We start from the raw sequence: 16375 nt of genomic DNA, 5'->3' as shown, positions 1-16375 counted from the left end.
GGGAAAACACAGGTCCTCGATTTGAAGTTGCTACGATACCACATGGTACGCCTGGCTGTACCCCCACTTGCCGTCGCTGACACAGACCGGTAGAATCGTGGGTCGCAATCCAAATGGTCTGACCGTGTCCCTGTGCCCGATGGCGCGAATGAGAAGGTTGAAGCCAAGATACGTGACATTGAGCGAAAGGTTGCCGGGGATGCGCCGGAGTGGTGGAAATCCCATGTAGCTCTGGAGAGCCGTAAAACAAGAGCCCCGCCACCTAAGGTATCTGACCAGAGGGGTTGCAAATGACAGGAAGGCTTGCTTCGAGCTCGCTCTGTGGCTAGCATGTACTACACACAACGAATGAATGTATCATCTTGGGGCTGAGGGTTGTGTGAGTGCGCACGATGAAGCTCAAGGACTAGTGCGGTAGCCGGGCCGGAAGCGACTGAACTGGCAGATCTGGCCGCAGCGGCGCGTATCGCCCGAGTCGGCACTGAGCGCGTGTGCATACTCTCTTTCCTCCTGCCCACCACCATGAGCAACCTCGAGAGTGCGTCGTTTGCCGGCTGTTGCAGCTCTCCTCTGACGCTCTCCAGAGACCTTGTTCCAGCTGAAGGTCAGCAGGCGTCCGTTCGCACTTTGCATACGAGCTGTGCCGTCCTGACCGTTCGCCTTCGCAGTTCACGGCGAAGACGCTGAACAGGCAGGCTAAGAAGGCGCAGAAGGACGAGGGCACGGAGAAGGCCAAGCTGAAGAAGGTGCGCCGCGCGCGGCTGCCCACGCCCGCTCTGCGACTGACCCTCTACTATCCATTGCCTCTCACCCATCCGTCATGTCCTCGGATCTCCCTTCCTCGGATCTCCTTCCTTGGCTGTCCTCTATCCTCTCCGCCGCAGGCGCTCTCGCAAGGAAACAACGATGGCGCGCGGATATATGCCGCGAACGCGATCCGGAAGAAGAATGAGTCCCTGAACCTGCTCCGGCTCGCCAGCCGCGTCGACGCCGTCGCGAGCCGCGTCGAGACCGCGGTCACGATGCGGCAGGTGTCGGGGAACATGGCATCGGTGGTGAAGGGCATGGACAAGGCGATGGAGAGCATGAACCTCGAGCGGGTGCGTCGTCCCTTCCTTGTCTCGCGTCCCTTTCCCCGCCCGTCTGATGCTCCCTGCGTCCTCCTCTCCCCAATCTGTCGACCTGGCTCCCTGTTGGACGACCTGCGTACCCCTCCGGCGTTCCCGCGGGACTAAACGCCACAGATATCGGTAGTGATGGACAAGTTCGAGTCGCAGTTTTCGGACCTGGACGTCCAGACGTCCTACATGGAGGAGACAATGTCGGCGACAACCGCGACCTCGACCCCGCAGGACGAAGTCGACGCGCTGATGAAGCAGACCGCAGAGGAGGCCAACATCGAGCTCCAGCACGACCTCGCGTCGCGCGAGGCGCCGCCGACGATCGAGGTCCCGAAGGAGAAGATCGGCGAGGAGGACGACATGCTCGCCGCCCGCCTGCGCAAGCTGCGCCCAGCGACGTAGACCCCACCATTCCCTCCCATCGCTGCGCCAGCCGACGGCTGACTCCCTGTTACCCCTGCGCACACCCGGAACGGCGCCCTCGAAATGTGACTGTGCAATGCAGATTGTATACCATGTATAACTTGTATGGTGTCATGTCGGTATGTATCGACCACAGGAACCCATACTCATGCTCCGGGTAAATGTCACTCGGTAGACCACAGGCTGGAGGTGCGCGTGCACTGCGTCAAGTGTCATCTATCAAAGTTCCTCTTGCGTCCCTCGCTCTCAACAGGTTGCTCAGTATCGACTGCGAAAGTAGCAAGTGCACCTCTGGCGTCAGATTCAAACCGTCCTTCCAGATCGCACCTCCCTCCTTGGCCGCGTCCTCCACCTCGAACTCGTACTCCGTGGGGTCGTCGAGCACGTCCGTCACCGTCCGGTGCGAGGAGACCACGAACACCGTGATTTTCTCGCTCCAGGCCGGGAACTCTGCCGCCGCCTTGTAGAGCGCCTTGTTCCAGCCCGCCACGCGCTCGCGGACGGCGTGCGTATCGTGCGCGACTAATACTTGTTGACCAACCCCGACCATCAGAACACGGGGCGTGCGGGACCGTGAGAAGGGATCGACGGACGCACCTTCGGGGGAGCGCTCCAGCGGGGGCACGTCGACGAGCACGAAGTTGCGCGCCTGCGCCTTGACGTGCAGCTCGAGCATCGCGCCCACCACCCGCTCTGCCGCGCCGGGCGGCGCCGCGGTCGACCGCACGCAGTCCCCGGCCCCGAAGAACAGCACTGGTGGGCGGTCCGCAGTCGATCGGTCGCCGCGCGCCCGGAAAGGAGGTGCTCAACGGTTGAGCCGCGGTAACCACAACGCGAACGAACCCCGCTCACCGTACGTCGTCCGGCTCGGCTGCACGACCGGCGCGGGCCCCCAGGCGTCGGGAGGTAGGCGATCCCGTCGAGGTAGCGCGCGACCTGCGCCGCGAGCCCGTGCGCGGCGTCGTCCGCCGCGCGCGCGGACGCGGACGCGTAGTTGGCGACCTCGACGCGGCCCGCGACGGGCGGCCGCTTCAGCCGCTCCTCCAGTGGTCGACCTGCGGGGGGCGGCGGCGGGCGGGGCGGCGGCGTGCTCAGCGCGCGGTCTCGTCAAGGGCGGGCCCGCATGCACTCGCTGCTCAGCTGGCCGCGGACGTGCGCCGGACGTACCCACACGACTGGGGCTCCCTGCTCGCGCTCGCCCGTGCCGTCCCCTCCTTCGGGGACCTCGAGCGCGGCGCCGGCGCTGTACGAGTCGCCGCTGCGCCGGGAAGCGTGCACCGCGCGAGGTGGTTCAGTCCAGAGTGCGAGCGGGAGCCGAAAGGCGGTCTGGGACTCACAAGACGACGACGTTCTCGAGCGACCGCCGGCCGAACCACGACGTGCCGACGAGCGCGACGGGCACGTACGGGTCTGCAGCGCGCGACCATCGATGCAATCCAACAGTCTGAGGTCAGCATCTGCCGCAGGACCGTGCCCGGGACTGGGCCGCGCACCTTGCAGTCGCGGTATCTTCTCCAGATCCCGTCCGCTGATAGTCTGAGAGGCAGGGCTCCCGACTCGTTCTTTCGTCGCGTCGACGTCGGAAGGAAGGCGACTCCCGCTCACGGGGCGGTCGCGCGTGCGTGTCGTTCCTGGAGCAGGGTCTGAGCCTGTAGAGACGGACATAGCGGCAGTACGCGCCAGGAGGCTGCGAAGGGGCGAGCTGGGACGGGGAGCTGGACGGACTTGGGACGGGCGGCGGTATATAAGCTTATCAGAAGTCCTCCAGACGGCGGGATGGCCATGGGCTGCTGGGAGCGTGGACGTCCCCACCGCCCAGGCCACGATACGAAGCGGAGCGTGTACTCGCGTCTCCCGATCGACGTCCTTCTGCCATGCCACCCGGGTGGCCAGGCGGGGCTCGCTGCGTCCCAAGGCCACGCACGCCGACCGCGCCCGCCTCCGACGTGCACGGCGAATGCGCGCGCACAGACACTGAGCCCGCCCGCGTCCGACTCCGCCGGCGGTGAACAGGAGAGCCCCTTGACGTGGTAAGTGGGTGCGAAGTCGTCAAGAATTCGACTGCCCGGCGATCTCCGTTGGCGGAGGGCACGCATGGGGCGCTCCAGCTACATCACCGACCCAAACGACAGCGCGGAGAAGGGCGATAGTACACATGGTCCCAAGGGGGGTAGAAGGAGAACACGAAGAACTAGTAACCGCGGACCGCTAACGTAGCTAGCTAGCTATAGGTAGTACACGTGTGGAAAGCATGGCATGGCAGGGGCGAGGCGCGTGGGATGTGGTAGATCGAAAGCACAGACGTGAACGTGGGTGGACGTAGAAGAATGCGTGAGGGGGCAGCAAGTGCGAAGCGGCGTGTGGTATGATCGTGCGACAAGGGGTAAACAACGGACGGCTGGACAGGACATGAAGGTACACCGGGCACGGGGAAGCGGGGCAAGGGGGTCGTCAAAAACACGAGGCGTAAACACAGCGTGGCGCGTGAACGGACCAAGGGACAGAATAGGCTACGTATATATTATGAAAAGGCACGGGGCGGTCATGAGCGACGTGGGACGCAGGGAACCGGCATAGCGGAAATAAAGATCGTCACCTGGGGCAGGGCATAAGGCAAAAACATGCATGTCCGGTGTTCGAACCGAGGCTCAGGCAACGCCCTCCGCCTCCCGCACGACGCGCGCGAGCCGCTCGAGGAGGATCCGCTTCCGGCGGTGCTCCACACCGGCGTTGTCGAGCAGCCGTTCCACGTGTCCGAGCAGACCCAGCGGCCCGTCCAGCGGGATCGCATTCACGTCGAAGCGATGCACGTCTGTGACGAGATAAAAAAGGGTCAGCGATCTCACAACGGGTGATCGAAAGGCAAACTGACATGTTTTGAAGATCGAGAATCCCGAGTCCCCTAGCACCTCCTTGAACGCGTCCGCGACATCCGAGGCGACTCCCATCGGCATCAGTCGTCCTTGCTCATCCGCCGTTCCCCACCTTGACCGCGCCCTCATCGCCCCTGTCGTGTTCGCGTGCGTGCCGGTCCGGGGACCCACCCGCAGCAGCGCGTCCTCGCGCATCTTGGACGGAGCCCACGTCAGCCCGAGCCCGAGATCAAGCGACCGGCCCTTGCCATCCACACGCGCCTTCTGCGACCGCGACATGGTGGTCTCCGAAGGCGAATGGGGGGAGGGCGAGGTCGGACGCGAGACGCTGCGCGGTGGAATGGGAGATCGACGGTCGCGATTGGTGGGGGAGCGGGGTATGGGCGGGACGGCCGGCTCGAAGTTGAAGGCACCGTGGGCATGAAACGCGCGTCCTGCGGTGCGCTTCCCTCCGTTGCGGCTCCAGCTACCGTCTCGGGTTTCCCCGGAGTGACCGGAGGTGGACGAGAGCGGCGACCCTGGTATGCCGTCCAGACGATGCTGGCCGCTGGTCAGGTATTGGGGATCGCTGGTGCCGTTTCCACGAGAAGGATGAGAGTCGTGGTGCGAGCCGTGGTGACGGGAATCGGAGCGTGATGCGTGGTGAGGATGTGAGGACGTGGAGCGGGAACTGTGGTGTGGATGAGAGGAAGTTGGATGCGAGCCATGATGAGGATGAGAGGTAGGGTGTGCAGGGGTCGATGCAGAGGGGTCGAATTCACGTCGTCTGGAAGAGGTGTGAGTGGGGTGGCTGTCCGAGACAGACTTCCTCCCCTTGTCTGCGAGAACGCGCGAGCTGGGATGTGCGAAGCCGTTACTCGACTCGTCCGTCGTTTCTCTTCTCCCGGGGACCGCTCGCGTGCTGCTACTCCTCTGGAGATGTTGGCGTTCTGGCTCGCTGACGATGCCCATGTTCCGCAGTGCGCTCTTGAAACTCATGCCGACACCGGCCGCCGTGCCAGAGGAGATCGGCCGCTCAAAGTCAAAGCTGCCGTGCTTCGTGCGATTTGTGCGCGCCGCAAGGGCTTCGACTGCAAACCGAGGATGCCCGTTATGCTCCCTCACCGCACTCCGCTTGGACCCTGCACTGCGGTTGCTGGAAGACTTCTCCATCGGGACCGCCGAGACGACGACCGCCGAGGTGGACTCGCGCATGCGTTGCATCGGGGAGCCGACGCGTCGTGGATGGGTGATGAGCTCCTTCTCCCGGTCTCGTTCTCGTTCTCGTTCCCGCTCCTTCTCCTTCTCTCTGCGGTCCCAATCACGCTCGCCTGACCTTGATCTCGCGCGCGCCTTCCCTTTGTCAGGCGACGAGGAGCCGATCCCGCAGAACGGCGAACAACGGCCCTCGACGGACATCACCTCTTCCTCTTCGAAGTCGTCCGCTTCCGGCTTGCCGTGGTAAGGGGGTTGGCGAGGTGGGGAGTTGAGAATGAGGACCGGCGCATCACGATGTTCCGAAGACACTTGGCTGGGTAGCGTACCGCCTCTATTGCGTTGACTAGAGACCGCAGGGAATGTACTTGGCAGAGGGGGTTCCTCCATGTGAACGGAAAGGCCCTTCCGAGCGCTCCTCTGCGAACGTTGTGATCCGGACTTGTCCGTCCATGCGCCTTCGCTCGCTTCCCGCGACGAATAGTTTGGATCGGGGTGTGCGCTCGGTGTTGACGGGGTGGTAGGACGCGATCGAACGCGAATTGACTCGCTGAAGGAGCCTTTACGCGGGCTAGGGAGGAAGATTCCGAATATATTGATGCCTTTGCCTTTGCGCGAAGACGAGGTGGATGCCTTGTCTGCCGGTACCGCCGACGACGAGAGAGCCACGGCAGAGGGAGGGAACGCACTCGCCGGCGGGGCGACGAGGATCTGCTCTGGAGCCTTCTTTGCGCGCGGCTTCATCGTGCTGTTGGTTGCCGTGGTGGTATTAGATAACGGGCGCGAGGGTGACCTTGTTGTCGGGCGCGACGGACCAGCCACGCTTCTCCCGCCATCATGTTCCAGACTAGAATGACGCGTGTGGGCGTGCAGCGAGCCAGTGTGGACGACACCATTTGGCATGGGATCGACGGGGAAGGCATCGAGGGAGCGGGAACGACGCCTGTTCGAACGAGAGCGGGAACGGGAGCGACTGAGGAAGTTGACGATCTGCATTGCATTGTTGGGCGTAGCCATGTTGCAGGAGCATGGCGAGGCGCGTGTGGGTGAGGACAAGCGCAGGCGGAGACATTGAGACGGACGCACCCTTGCACCGAGACCTCTACCTGGCCGTTCTCCAGCAGAGCCATCCATGCTGCGTACTTCGAGGTCTACCAGGTGGGCCGAGTGCTTCGCATAGCTCGGATATACAAGAGGCTGGTGCTCGGAATCTTCCGCCTGGACGGCAACAGGACAAGGCGACGCGTGAGCAAGGCGGGGAAGCGGACAAGGTGTCGGCAACGGACCTGGGGAGACAACACGGGTAGGATGTGCTGCGACTTGCTGTTGGAGCGACGGAGGGGTTTGAACTGACGGGAAGAAAACGGGCGCAACACGTGTTAGGCACGACGCCCGTATGTATGCGGATGGGAACGAGGCGTGCTCGTCACTCACATCGAGAGAAAGGCGCATGCGGGCCGCGTCTATCAAACCTAGGCTAGCGCGGCGGCCGCCCTTTGCGCCTCGGTCCGAGGGAAGGTCATGGGTGGTGTCTATAGCGGAGTCGACGACGGAGTGGTTGGTTGTGGAGGTTGAGGGCGAGAGCGATGAGTCGGTGATGGATGATTCTGCGTCGGCCATGGTGATGGGATGGCGGACTTGGGCGGGGCGAGAGACATGCAAAACAGGGCGGGTGATGAGGAAGCGGACGTGGAGGACTGCGAAGAGGTCGGGCGAGCGGGGACCGGGCGAGGACGAGGACGGAACTGAGTGCGAGGACGCGGAGAGTGGGCTCGGGCTCGAAACCGTGCGAAAATTCATGATGGTTTCAGGGCGGGGCGTTTGACCGCTCGTCTGTGCACTCGCCCTCTTTTCAGCTCTCTCGACCGCAGACAGCAGTCGGGGTTGCGGGGACGTCGACGGCTCGTGCGGTGGACGGCATCTGCACGCGCTGGTGAGGATGGCCGATCGAGCCCAGTTGACATGGCGGACGCTAGTGGCCTGCATCTTGCCTTGCGCGCTCCCCCCGCATGTTTCCGGCCCTCCGCAGACGCCCCAACTTGCTTCCGCGCGAGCACAGGCCAAGTCCTCCGCAGCCAAGTCCTCTGTCCGCAGCCTGACTGCTCTCTCGTACCGCGCTGGAGACATGCTGCAGCCGTGCGCAAAGTCTTGCTCTAGTACATCGCCAGTCCTCTCCGCCCGCTTACCCATGAGATCGGGCACCCATTTGACACTCGGCCTCATACTTCATGATGCGCACAACCCCGCAACACACGTACGCCAGCCACACACCGGTAAGACGAATGCAAGGATCCCAGGGAACCGAGGAAATATTGAGGCACGAATGGAACTCGGGCGGTAGGGTGGCGTGCATCGAACACGCGCTGGTCATGCAGGCCAATCCGACTCCAGGGCCCAGGCTGACCTGAGATTCGCAAGCCCGCGGACATGCATGGCTGCAGGAACGACGAGGCGCGTCGCGGTGGGGTCGCGTCATATTGCGCAGAGCAACACGGTCACGTGCAGTGACGAATTCTGGCGCAATCCCCCTGCCATCACTTGCAAGCCTTCCTCCGACAACTCCCCCAGCCGCAATTTCCACCATGTCATATTCCTCCCTTGCAGTCTCGCTAAGCATCCTTCATCATCCTCGGTCTCTCGGGCCTCCCATATAACCTCTCCCATCCTCCGTCTCACCGTCAGCAGTTTTCCCATCCTCACCATGTCTTCCGTAGGCCGAATCGGCGCAAAATCCCTCAGGCTGGTCTCCAAAGCCCCCGTCCGCCCATCTATCCCTCCTCCCGTACGCGCTGCAACTCAATGCGCTGCCCCAGGTCCGTCCAGCGGCTCGCACGACCGACCGAACTTCCCCTGTGTCGACGCCCACGCCGTACGCGAGTCCCGCATCATCTCCTCACGCACCCTCTCCTCCTCCGCCTCCACGTCCTCGGGCCCCGAACCCCCGTACGCCCGTCCGAATCCCACGTCCTACGAGGTCTATCGCCACACCTCAGCCCTTCCCCTCGTCTACGCCGATGCCTTGCCGGCGTTCGAGATTGCCTACGAGACCTGGGGCACGCTTTCACCGAGGAAAGACAACGTCATCCTGCTCCACACCGGTCTCTCCGCCTCCTCGCATGCCGCCTCCACTGATCTCAACCCGGCCGACGGATGGTGGGAGAAGTTCATCGGCCCTGGCAAGGCGCTTGACACGAACCAGTTCTTCGTCATCTGCACAAACGTTCTCGGCGGATGCTACGGCTCGACAGGTCCTTCGTCCATCGACCCAAACACAGAGCAGCCCTATGCGACCCACTTTCCAGTCTTGTCTATATTCGACATGGTTCGGGCCCAGTTTTGCCTCCTGGACCACCTGGGTATCAACCGATTGTATGCAAGCGTAGGATCGTCCATGGGTGCGATGCAGAGCTTGGCTGCGGGCTGGCTGTTTCCGGAGAGGGTGGGGAAGGTCGTAAGCATCAGTGGCACTGCCCGTAGCAGTCCCAGCGCAATTGCCATGCGGTTTGCTCAAAGGAGTGGTGAGTATGGTTGCAATGTGTCCGCTCAACGCCGCTCATTCTGTTGTGCAGTTCTTATGGCGGATCCCAATTGGAAGAACGGGTTCTATTATGATGGACTACCACCACATGCAGGCATGAAACTGGCGCGACGTACGTCTCTTACGCTCTTCAAACATGCTCTTGATTCTGATTTGACACGTTTCCCTTCAGAAATTGCCACAATCACATACCGCTCCGGCCCGGAATGGGACTTGCGCTTCGGGCGTAAGTTCCGCCAGCTCCCAGACGGCTCGCCGCGGGATCCCAGCAAGCCGCGCACGCCCGCGCTCTGTCCCGACTTCCTGATCGAAACCTACCTCGACCACCAGGGCGAGGAGTTCTGCCTGAAGTACGACGCCAACTCGCTCATCTACATCTCCAAAGCGATGGACCTCTTCGACCTCACGGCGCCCGCGCTCGCCGAGCTCCGCCTCGACATCGCCGCCCCGCGCACGTCCCCGCCGCCGCTCCCGCCGAGCCTCACCGCGCACCCGCGGTCGCCGGCGCACGCGCACTACCACCAGACGCTCTCGCACTCGAAGCACCATCCGCCGCCGCCGAACCCACCGCTGCACTTGCCTGACCTCGCAGCGGGCCTGCGCCCGCTCGCGAACACGCCGACTCTCATACTCGGGGTCCAGAGCGACATTCTGTTCCCGGTCGAGCAGCAGCGCGAGGTCGCGGACGCGCTCCGGATCGCGGGGAACCAGATGGTGAGCTACTACGAGCTGGGCGGGGTGTGGGGCCACGACACGTTCCTGTGAGTGTGGTTTTTCTTGGCCGCTGCACTTGGACGGATCGCTCACCGCGTGGTGTACAGGCTCGACGTGCAGAACGTGGGAGGGGCCATCCGGGGTTTCTTGTCATGATATGTGCGGGGACTCGGGGCCGTTTGTCTGTATTCTAGAGCACTCACTATAGCATCAGTCTTCACACATGCATCTATAATTGGCCTAGTCTGTGACATCAATAACCCGCCGTTACTCCCGGGTCACACGGACCACAAACAATTTCATCAGGCGCCGGGATGGCCGATGCGTTTGTCGATCCCGGGGAAACCAGCCGAATCCCGATCCCCAATTACAAAATGCGCGCTACAGCCTACGCGCCTCGCAGTCCGCTGGATAGAAGCCTCGCCTCGAAACACAGGACCAGTCAGCATCTCTCGTCATCGCTGCCCGCAGGCTGTCCTCAAGCATGCGCCGGGTGCCGTGGGAGGACTGCGCGAGACCTATCACTGAGTACTGAGTGCCGATGCCTCGGTGGTGATATATGCAAAGTCCCTGGTGCGCCGGCGTTGATCGACATGTTGGGGGACGACTGGCATGGCCATAACGGCTCAGTGGCCAGGGCCGCATGGTCCAGGAACGGCGCAGCTGTAGATGGTTGACATACGCGGTACTCCCGCCACCAGTCGCCGTAAAGGTACGCCGATATGTCGCCGGAAGTATCGGACTCTGCAAACCGCACATGCCGCCGCGAAACTCAAGTCCAACTGTCCCCATTTTCCCCTCCTTTTGTGGAGAACTCCGGCTGCTATAATATGTGCCATACAATGACGGCACTGCAGCTTAAATCATGCCTTGGCCCTCCGTGTGGTTAATTTATACTGACTTACACAAGTGGGCTCCGCCCCCCACACACGAAACAGGCCCGTTGCCGATGACCGCAGCTGCGACGAACGCACCAGGTACTTCGTATGATGCAGCATCTCTCCCACACGCCCGTATGTGATGGATAAAGGATGCGCGGCCCGCTAAGTTTTGATCGTCCTTCTCTCGCAGTCGTGGTGTGACACACGCCAGAAACGCCAACTGCGCACGCCTCTGTCTGGATATGCGCCATAGGCTATCTGACACCGGTTTGGGCAGACCATCTGGCACGAGTCAAGACGACCCGAACGCTACTTGGCGTTTGGTGATGTCGATCGCGATCGCGTGTGCGTGTTCCTGCGTGCCGGCGAGGGCGTTCGATGGTGACAAAGTGAAGGCGGACTGCGACGGGGTTGGCTGAGGATGCGTTTACGATTACAACGAGCGTATGAGCAAGGAGGGTGTAGGTTTTACAATGCGCAAGTGTGATGCGACGTGGAAGAGTTCGTGCGATAAGTCCATCCGTTCGGAATAGTACGGAACATGTCAGGGTGCGACAGACGCTGGCGTATGCGGGCCAACGCGCATGGATGGTTACGAAATGTGTGTGTGGTAACCCGTTGAGTCCGACCATGAAGGACCGACAAATAGCAACCGACGGCAATGCGCCAACGAACGCCGACTGCGAGCGCAGCAGAGTTCGAGCGCAGCAGACCGGGGTCCACACGATGCTCGGGCCCTCCGATTCTCCGCCGCCCCCACTGCGCGCGTAGCGTCACGCCCACCGGGACGGGTGGGACGGTGGCGGGCGGGCGAGCGAGGTGCGCGCGTTCGTCCCGTCGAACGGGCTACCCAGCCCGTCGCGGTAGTGCCCCGGGTCCGTGAAGCCGGGCGGCGCACCCCAGTCGATCGAGTCCCCCGCGGGCGCGACGGCGTCGTACTCCGGCGCGGGCTCGTATCGCGGCGGGGGCGGGCGCCAGGTGGCGTGCAGCGAGCGCACGATGCGCCCGCGCTCGCTCTCCTCGACCTCCCGCTGGAGCGTGTGGCGGTCGACGAGGGCGGCGATGCGGTCCCGCGCGGGCGCGCGTCGGTACGAGTACACGCACCGGAAGAGTGCGCTCGCGAGCACGAGCCCGGTGAGGCCCGCGATGATCTCGAGCGCGACCGTGACCCTGGACTGGTGCCGCCCGCCGGGGGGACGCGCGCCGGCACCAGAGACGTGGGGGTGGGGGCGCGACTGCTCGGGGGCACCCGCGGAGGGCGTGGGCAGGATGGACCACTGCGCCGGGAAGGAGTGCGTGTGGGAGAAGGAGTGGGATGGGACGACGAAGTGGGAAGTGGCCTTGGTTGAGGAGGTGGAGGTGCCGAGTCGGGACGTGCCAGGCTGCCCATCGCTGGGCGAAGCTGGTGAGAGACGAGCAGTGCTCGTGTGCGAGGCGGAGGCGCTTGTAGGCGACGCGGAGGTGCTTGTGGGCGACGCGGGGACAGACGCCTGTGCGGTTTCGGCGGTGACAGGCACGGCACACGCGAGCCTAACGGCACACGAATGGGGATGAGACATGCGCAGAGAGCGAGTACGCCGTCGGACAGCGCATAGAGACGGGGCCGACGGACGTGTACGAACGCGTGAACTCACCGTGAAAAAATGACGAGAGCGCAAAGGCACCGGAGGCACAGTGACCAAGGCGGCATCTGCCTAGGGCAGGACCGTGGGGGCTGCGAACGTTGGCGGGGGACTGGGAGAGGGTAGAGCAGCGAGCGGGGAGGAAGGATGGGAAAGGGCGGCTGGGAGAGGAAGCATTATGTTGAAGAGGGCGGCGGAGGAAAGGCAAGCCGTGAATAGACGGCCTACACCCAAAATACCGCGCGTCGCTCCCCGCGTCACGTTCCCATCTAGTTCCCATCAAGGCGTTCCAGATGGCTGTGCCCTCCGGCTTATCCACCCCGGGCCCGCTTTCCCGTCCGTCCGCATGCCTCTGCCAATATTTGGTCGGCGCGAGCTCGGTTTCGCCACGCGCAGTCTCGAAGCTTGCGGCCATACCTCGCCGCGTCATGCCTGCATGTTCGGCGTCTGGTCGCATTCAATCATCATCCCTAGTAGCAATCTCGGAAGGCAAACACATGAGCCGTAACCGCTACGGCCAACTTCGGTAGTCGACAGCCTCCCTCTGGGTTCGTCTTGACCCGATCGCGGAGGAGATCATCGCCTGGTACTTCGTCAGATCGCTGGAGAATTCTCGTTGGCGAGTGCTTCCCGCTGCGGTAGCTTGACAGCGACTTGAGAATTACTGGAGCGTTCTGGGCCGAGTAGGTGCGTGTTTTCGTGTCTTTGAGCGAGTTGTGTGTATTCGCGGTCCCTCCACCCACGACTGAAAGCGACCACTAAAACAGCGATGAGATGATGCAAATTTGAGTTCTGTCCCGCTCTCACCGTGCCATGCCTCTGCCATCTGTCAACCTGGTGCAGCGAGTGGCAGGTGGCATGGTCTCAACCAAAAACTTGCATGTGCATGAAGCGGGGAACAAATACTAATCGATATTTCGCCAACTATGTCACTGTGGATATGCCGGAGCCCTCCGTGCTCTGACCACAAAACCTCACAATCAGAGGTCCGAGTGCTGTGACAGCAAGCAGCGAAATCGTTGCGATTACATTGAGGATGCCTCGGACACTGCATTCAGTGTGACAATCAATCTCTGTTACGAATGTGGACGAATATGATTTCGCCTCGGTCAATTGAAGCGCTCACCCATGTGGTGGCCGACAGCGAGCGCTACGAGCGCTACAAGGCTACAAGTATAGCTAGGAGCATCACGTACGACAAGATCTTCTCCATGTTCAATCGAAAATTGCCATGTGTTCGCCCAACGCCAAGGTGGTCCTCGTTCTTGCGCCCACACGTGAACATATATGGAGGTCACCTGCTGAACACGGCAGACCAGCACCCACACTAGCCTCGAGAAGCCGCCCGGTGACGCCATACGTTTGAGCGCACGTTTGAGTGAGGATGGGAGTCCGAGTGAGCTATTCTGGTTTCGTGAGCACTATCTGTAAGGACGGGGGAAGGCATGCACACCTGTATATCTTGCCTCCATGCAAACGATACACCGAACTTCAAACCACGGAGTTACTGGGTATATTGGACTACATAGCAGAGTAAGAACACGTACATCGCAATCATTTGAGGTCGCCACGCAATCGAATGAGTGTCCGTGAACAGGTGGAAACCCGTCAAGGTATTATCCGTAGGATGGGATGGCAGAATAAACCGCAGAGGAAACTCAGACCGAGTGCAAATTCTTGATGACAATGCTGGGTGCCGTTGAATGTCTGCCGGCACTGATCGGAGACTGGCCCTCGGGATTCAGCAGCAAATGTTTGAGGGTTCTTATGACCGAGATTGAGTGCCGAATCCAGTTGTCAGCAAGAGGGTCTGCGTAAGCAGCTGGCCGACGGCCTGAGGCCATCAGAGTTTGCCACCGGAGCGCTCCGGGCGTACTCCGACTTGCCCAGGCTGCAATGGTGGGGGTCCATGAACGAGAGGGAAACGTCGGCGGGAGTCCACGAACGAGAGGGAAGCGTCGATGCTACCGAAGGGGTGGTGGAGAAAGAGGGGAGGAGGATGGAGAGGTGGCGGTCGAAGGCGGGTGGTAGTACGAAAGCCGTTTGAGTCGGGCCGCCGGCGGGATGACATGTGAGGGGGCGCGTGATTATGTCAGTCGGCCGTAGGAATTGCCAAGACGAGGGCCCGAGACGGCGTCCTTTTTCAGCCAGAATGTACCACAACCACTGCGTCCCCCTTCCCCATCTCTTGCGCCCAGTGTGAGAGCTGACTTATATACGGCCCAGCTCCGCATCACTCTTCCCGCCCTCGCACTTTTTCCTCCTCCCCGCAGCCCCGGCCCTCTCCGCTCTAGACTAGCCTCCCTCCGGACCAGAACAGGACCCTTTCCCTGCAAGAGATGCCGTACCACAGCCGTCCTTCGTGCATCGAAGACTCGCTCGCGGATCTCGAACTATTGGACTCCCTTATCGCCCCGGACCTCCCTGACGCGGCAGACTTGCAGAAGAAGCACGGCTATAAGCGCCGAGACGCAGACCTCGACCCCCTCCTCCTCGGTGCCGCGGCCGCGTACGGGCACGTCACCCGCAACCACTACGCCCACGACCTTTTCCCCGGAGTAGGAGATCCTCGCTCGGAAGGGGCATACGACTGGACAAAATGGCAGCCAGAGAGCGCGGCCGCGCGGAGCGAACGCAGACCTCGTCTCAAGTATGTTAGCCGCCAGGGGCCACGCTCGCAGAAAGCGCAAACGGAGGCCGGGCGGACAGCGACGGAACCATTACGGTGCGCAGACAACTTGCCGTTACCTGTTCCCAAGTCGCCAGTCGCCTCCACGTCCAACGCCGCACCCTCCCACCTCCCGCCAACCCCAGCCCTTGAGGTGAAATGCATGGCGCGCACCCGTGTCCCCACCCCACACGGCCCCATCTTCCTCCACCTATACCACAACAACCGCGACAACAAGGAGCATCTGGCCATCGTTGTCGACCCCGCGCAGCTCCAGGATGAAACACCCATCGTTCCCCCCATTCGCAGTCGCACCCTGGACGCAATCTGGTCGGACTCGGAGACAGAGATGGACCGCATAACGCGCGGCGCGTACGTGGGCCGTCTCTCGGCCAGCTCCCAGCGACCATCGCGTCCACTCGCCGGAAACACCCCCGCGCAATCAAACACCATCCCTTCCCCGTTAATTCGCATACACTCGGAGTGCTTCACTGGCGAAACCATCGGCAGCATGCGCTGTGACTGCGGCGAGCAGCTCGACGAAGCCATCCGGCAGCTCGCCCAGCCCATCGCGCTCCCCTCGCCCGAAGATCCTGCCCGCACTATCTCCATCCCCGGGCGCGGCGCGGTCATCTACATGCGCCAGGAAGGCCGGGGCATTGGTCTGCTTTCCAAGATCCGCGCTTACAACCTCCAGGACCTCGGGCACGACACGGTCACTGCGAACCTCATGCTGGGCCACGGCGCGGACGAACGCGGGTACGCGATCGCGGGTGCCATCCTGCGCGACTTGGGCCTCGGGGCTGACGGGTCCGAGGGCGTGCGGATCTTGACGAACAACCCCGACAAGATGCGCGCGCTGGAGGGGGAGGGCATCCGGATCGTAGAGCGCGTCCCGATGGTCCCGCGCTCGTGGCAGCGTCGCCAGCAACACAAGCTGGGCGACCTGGCGGCGTCGCACGGGGACGAGGGGGAGCGCGGGATGGGTGCGACGATGATTGGCGCGGGCGAAGTGTATGGGGAGGACCTGGACAAGTATTTGCGGACGAAAGTACTGCGCATGGGGCACATGCTGCCTTTACTCTCGGATACCGCAGACGTATAACGTCGTCGGCTATTTATGGGTCCACGAGTAGACGTATACACCCTGATACTGTTGTAATTCCTGTCGCAAACAAACCACTAGATGTACCATTTGACATCACACGACTTCAGGCTTGTGAGGCGGCCGGAGATGGCGAGAACTGGCCCAACAAGAACAGATGATTTGGTCGAGCAGATGAGAAATTAAGTGGCCACCGAGCGTGATCTCGTGGATATTTACTTGTTAGAGTCATGGTC

At 62.2% G+C, this 16375-nt stretch overlaps 6 protein-coding genes across 6 annotated transcripts; 3 read left to right on the top strand and 3 right to left on the bottom strand.

Moving 5' to 3' along the window:
* Positions 1–522: 522 nt before the first annotated feature.
* Positions 523–1523, top strand: BXZ73DRAFT_97318 (vacuolar assembly protein DID2; the record flags this gene model as incomplete). The annotated part of the gene is made up of 5 exons (XM_048027324.1): positions 523–538; positions 585–604; positions 669–746; positions 885–1100; positions 1245–1523. 5 exons carry the CDS (start codon positions 523–525, stop codon positions 1521–1523), a joined length of 609 nt encoding a protein of 202 aa, XP_047882092.1.
* A 233-nt stretch (positions 1524–1756) lies between these two features.
* Positions 1757–3209, bottom strand: BXZ73DRAFT_97317 (uncharacterized protein; the record flags this gene model as incomplete). Its single annotated transcript, XM_048027323.1, has 7 exons — positions 1757–1812; positions 1872–2066; positions 2142–2297; positions 2402–2585; positions 2712–2802; positions 2882–2954; positions 3038–3209. The coding sequence occupies 7 exons, from the start codon at positions 3207–3209 to the stop codon at positions 1757–1759; spliced, it is 927 nt and encodes a 308-aa protein (XP_047882091.1).
* A 983-nt stretch (positions 3210–4192) lies between these two features.
* Positions 4193–5815, bottom strand: BXZ73DRAFT_40141 (uncharacterized protein; the record flags this gene model as incomplete). Its single annotated transcript, XM_048018513.1, has 2 exons — positions 4193–4356; positions 4417–5815. The coding sequence occupies 2 exons, from the start codon at positions 5813–5815 to the stop codon at positions 4193–4195; spliced, it is 1563 nt and encodes a 520-aa protein (XP_047882090.1).
* Positions 5816–8312: 2497 nt separating this feature from the next.
* BXZ73DRAFT_40717 (homoserine acetyltransferase) lies at positions 8313–10019 on the top strand (the record flags this gene model as incomplete). The annotated part of the gene is made up of 4 exons (XM_048018632.1): positions 8313–9129; positions 9181–9261; positions 9322–9910; positions 9971–10019. 4 exons carry the CDS (start codon positions 8313–8315, stop codon positions 10017–10019), a joined length of 1536 nt encoding a protein of 511 aa, XP_047882089.1.
* Positions 10020–11517: 1498 nt separating this feature from the next.
* On the bottom strand, positions 11518–12303 carry BXZ73DRAFT_97314 (uncharacterized protein; the record flags this gene model as incomplete). Its single annotated transcript, XM_048027322.1, has 1 exon — positions 11518–12303. The coding sequence occupies one exon, from the start codon at positions 12301–12303 to the stop codon at positions 11518–11520; it is 786 nt and encodes a 261-aa protein (XP_047882088.1).
* Positions 12304–14705: 2402 nt separating this feature from the next.
* BXZ73DRAFT_40396 (GTP cyclohydrolase II-domain-containing protein) lies at positions 14706–16139 on the top strand (the record flags this gene model as incomplete). The annotated part of the gene is made up of 1 exon (XM_048018570.1): positions 14706–16139. The coding sequence occupies one exon, from the start codon at positions 14706–14708 to the stop codon at positions 16137–16139; it is 1434 nt and encodes a 477-aa protein (XP_047882087.1).
* Between the last annotated feature and the right edge of the window lie 236 nt (positions 16140–16375).

Source organism: Epithele typhae (genome assembly GCF_022376455.1).
Source record: "Epithele typhae strain CBS 203.58 chromosome Unknown BXZ73scaffold_4, whole genome shotgun sequence".
NCBI lineage: Eukaryota > Fungi > Basidiomycota > Agaricomycetes > Polyporales > Epitheliaceae > Epithele > Epithele typhae.
The sequence above is the reverse complement of the archived record's forward strand: the minus strand, read 5'-3'. Positions and strand labels throughout refer to the sequence as shown.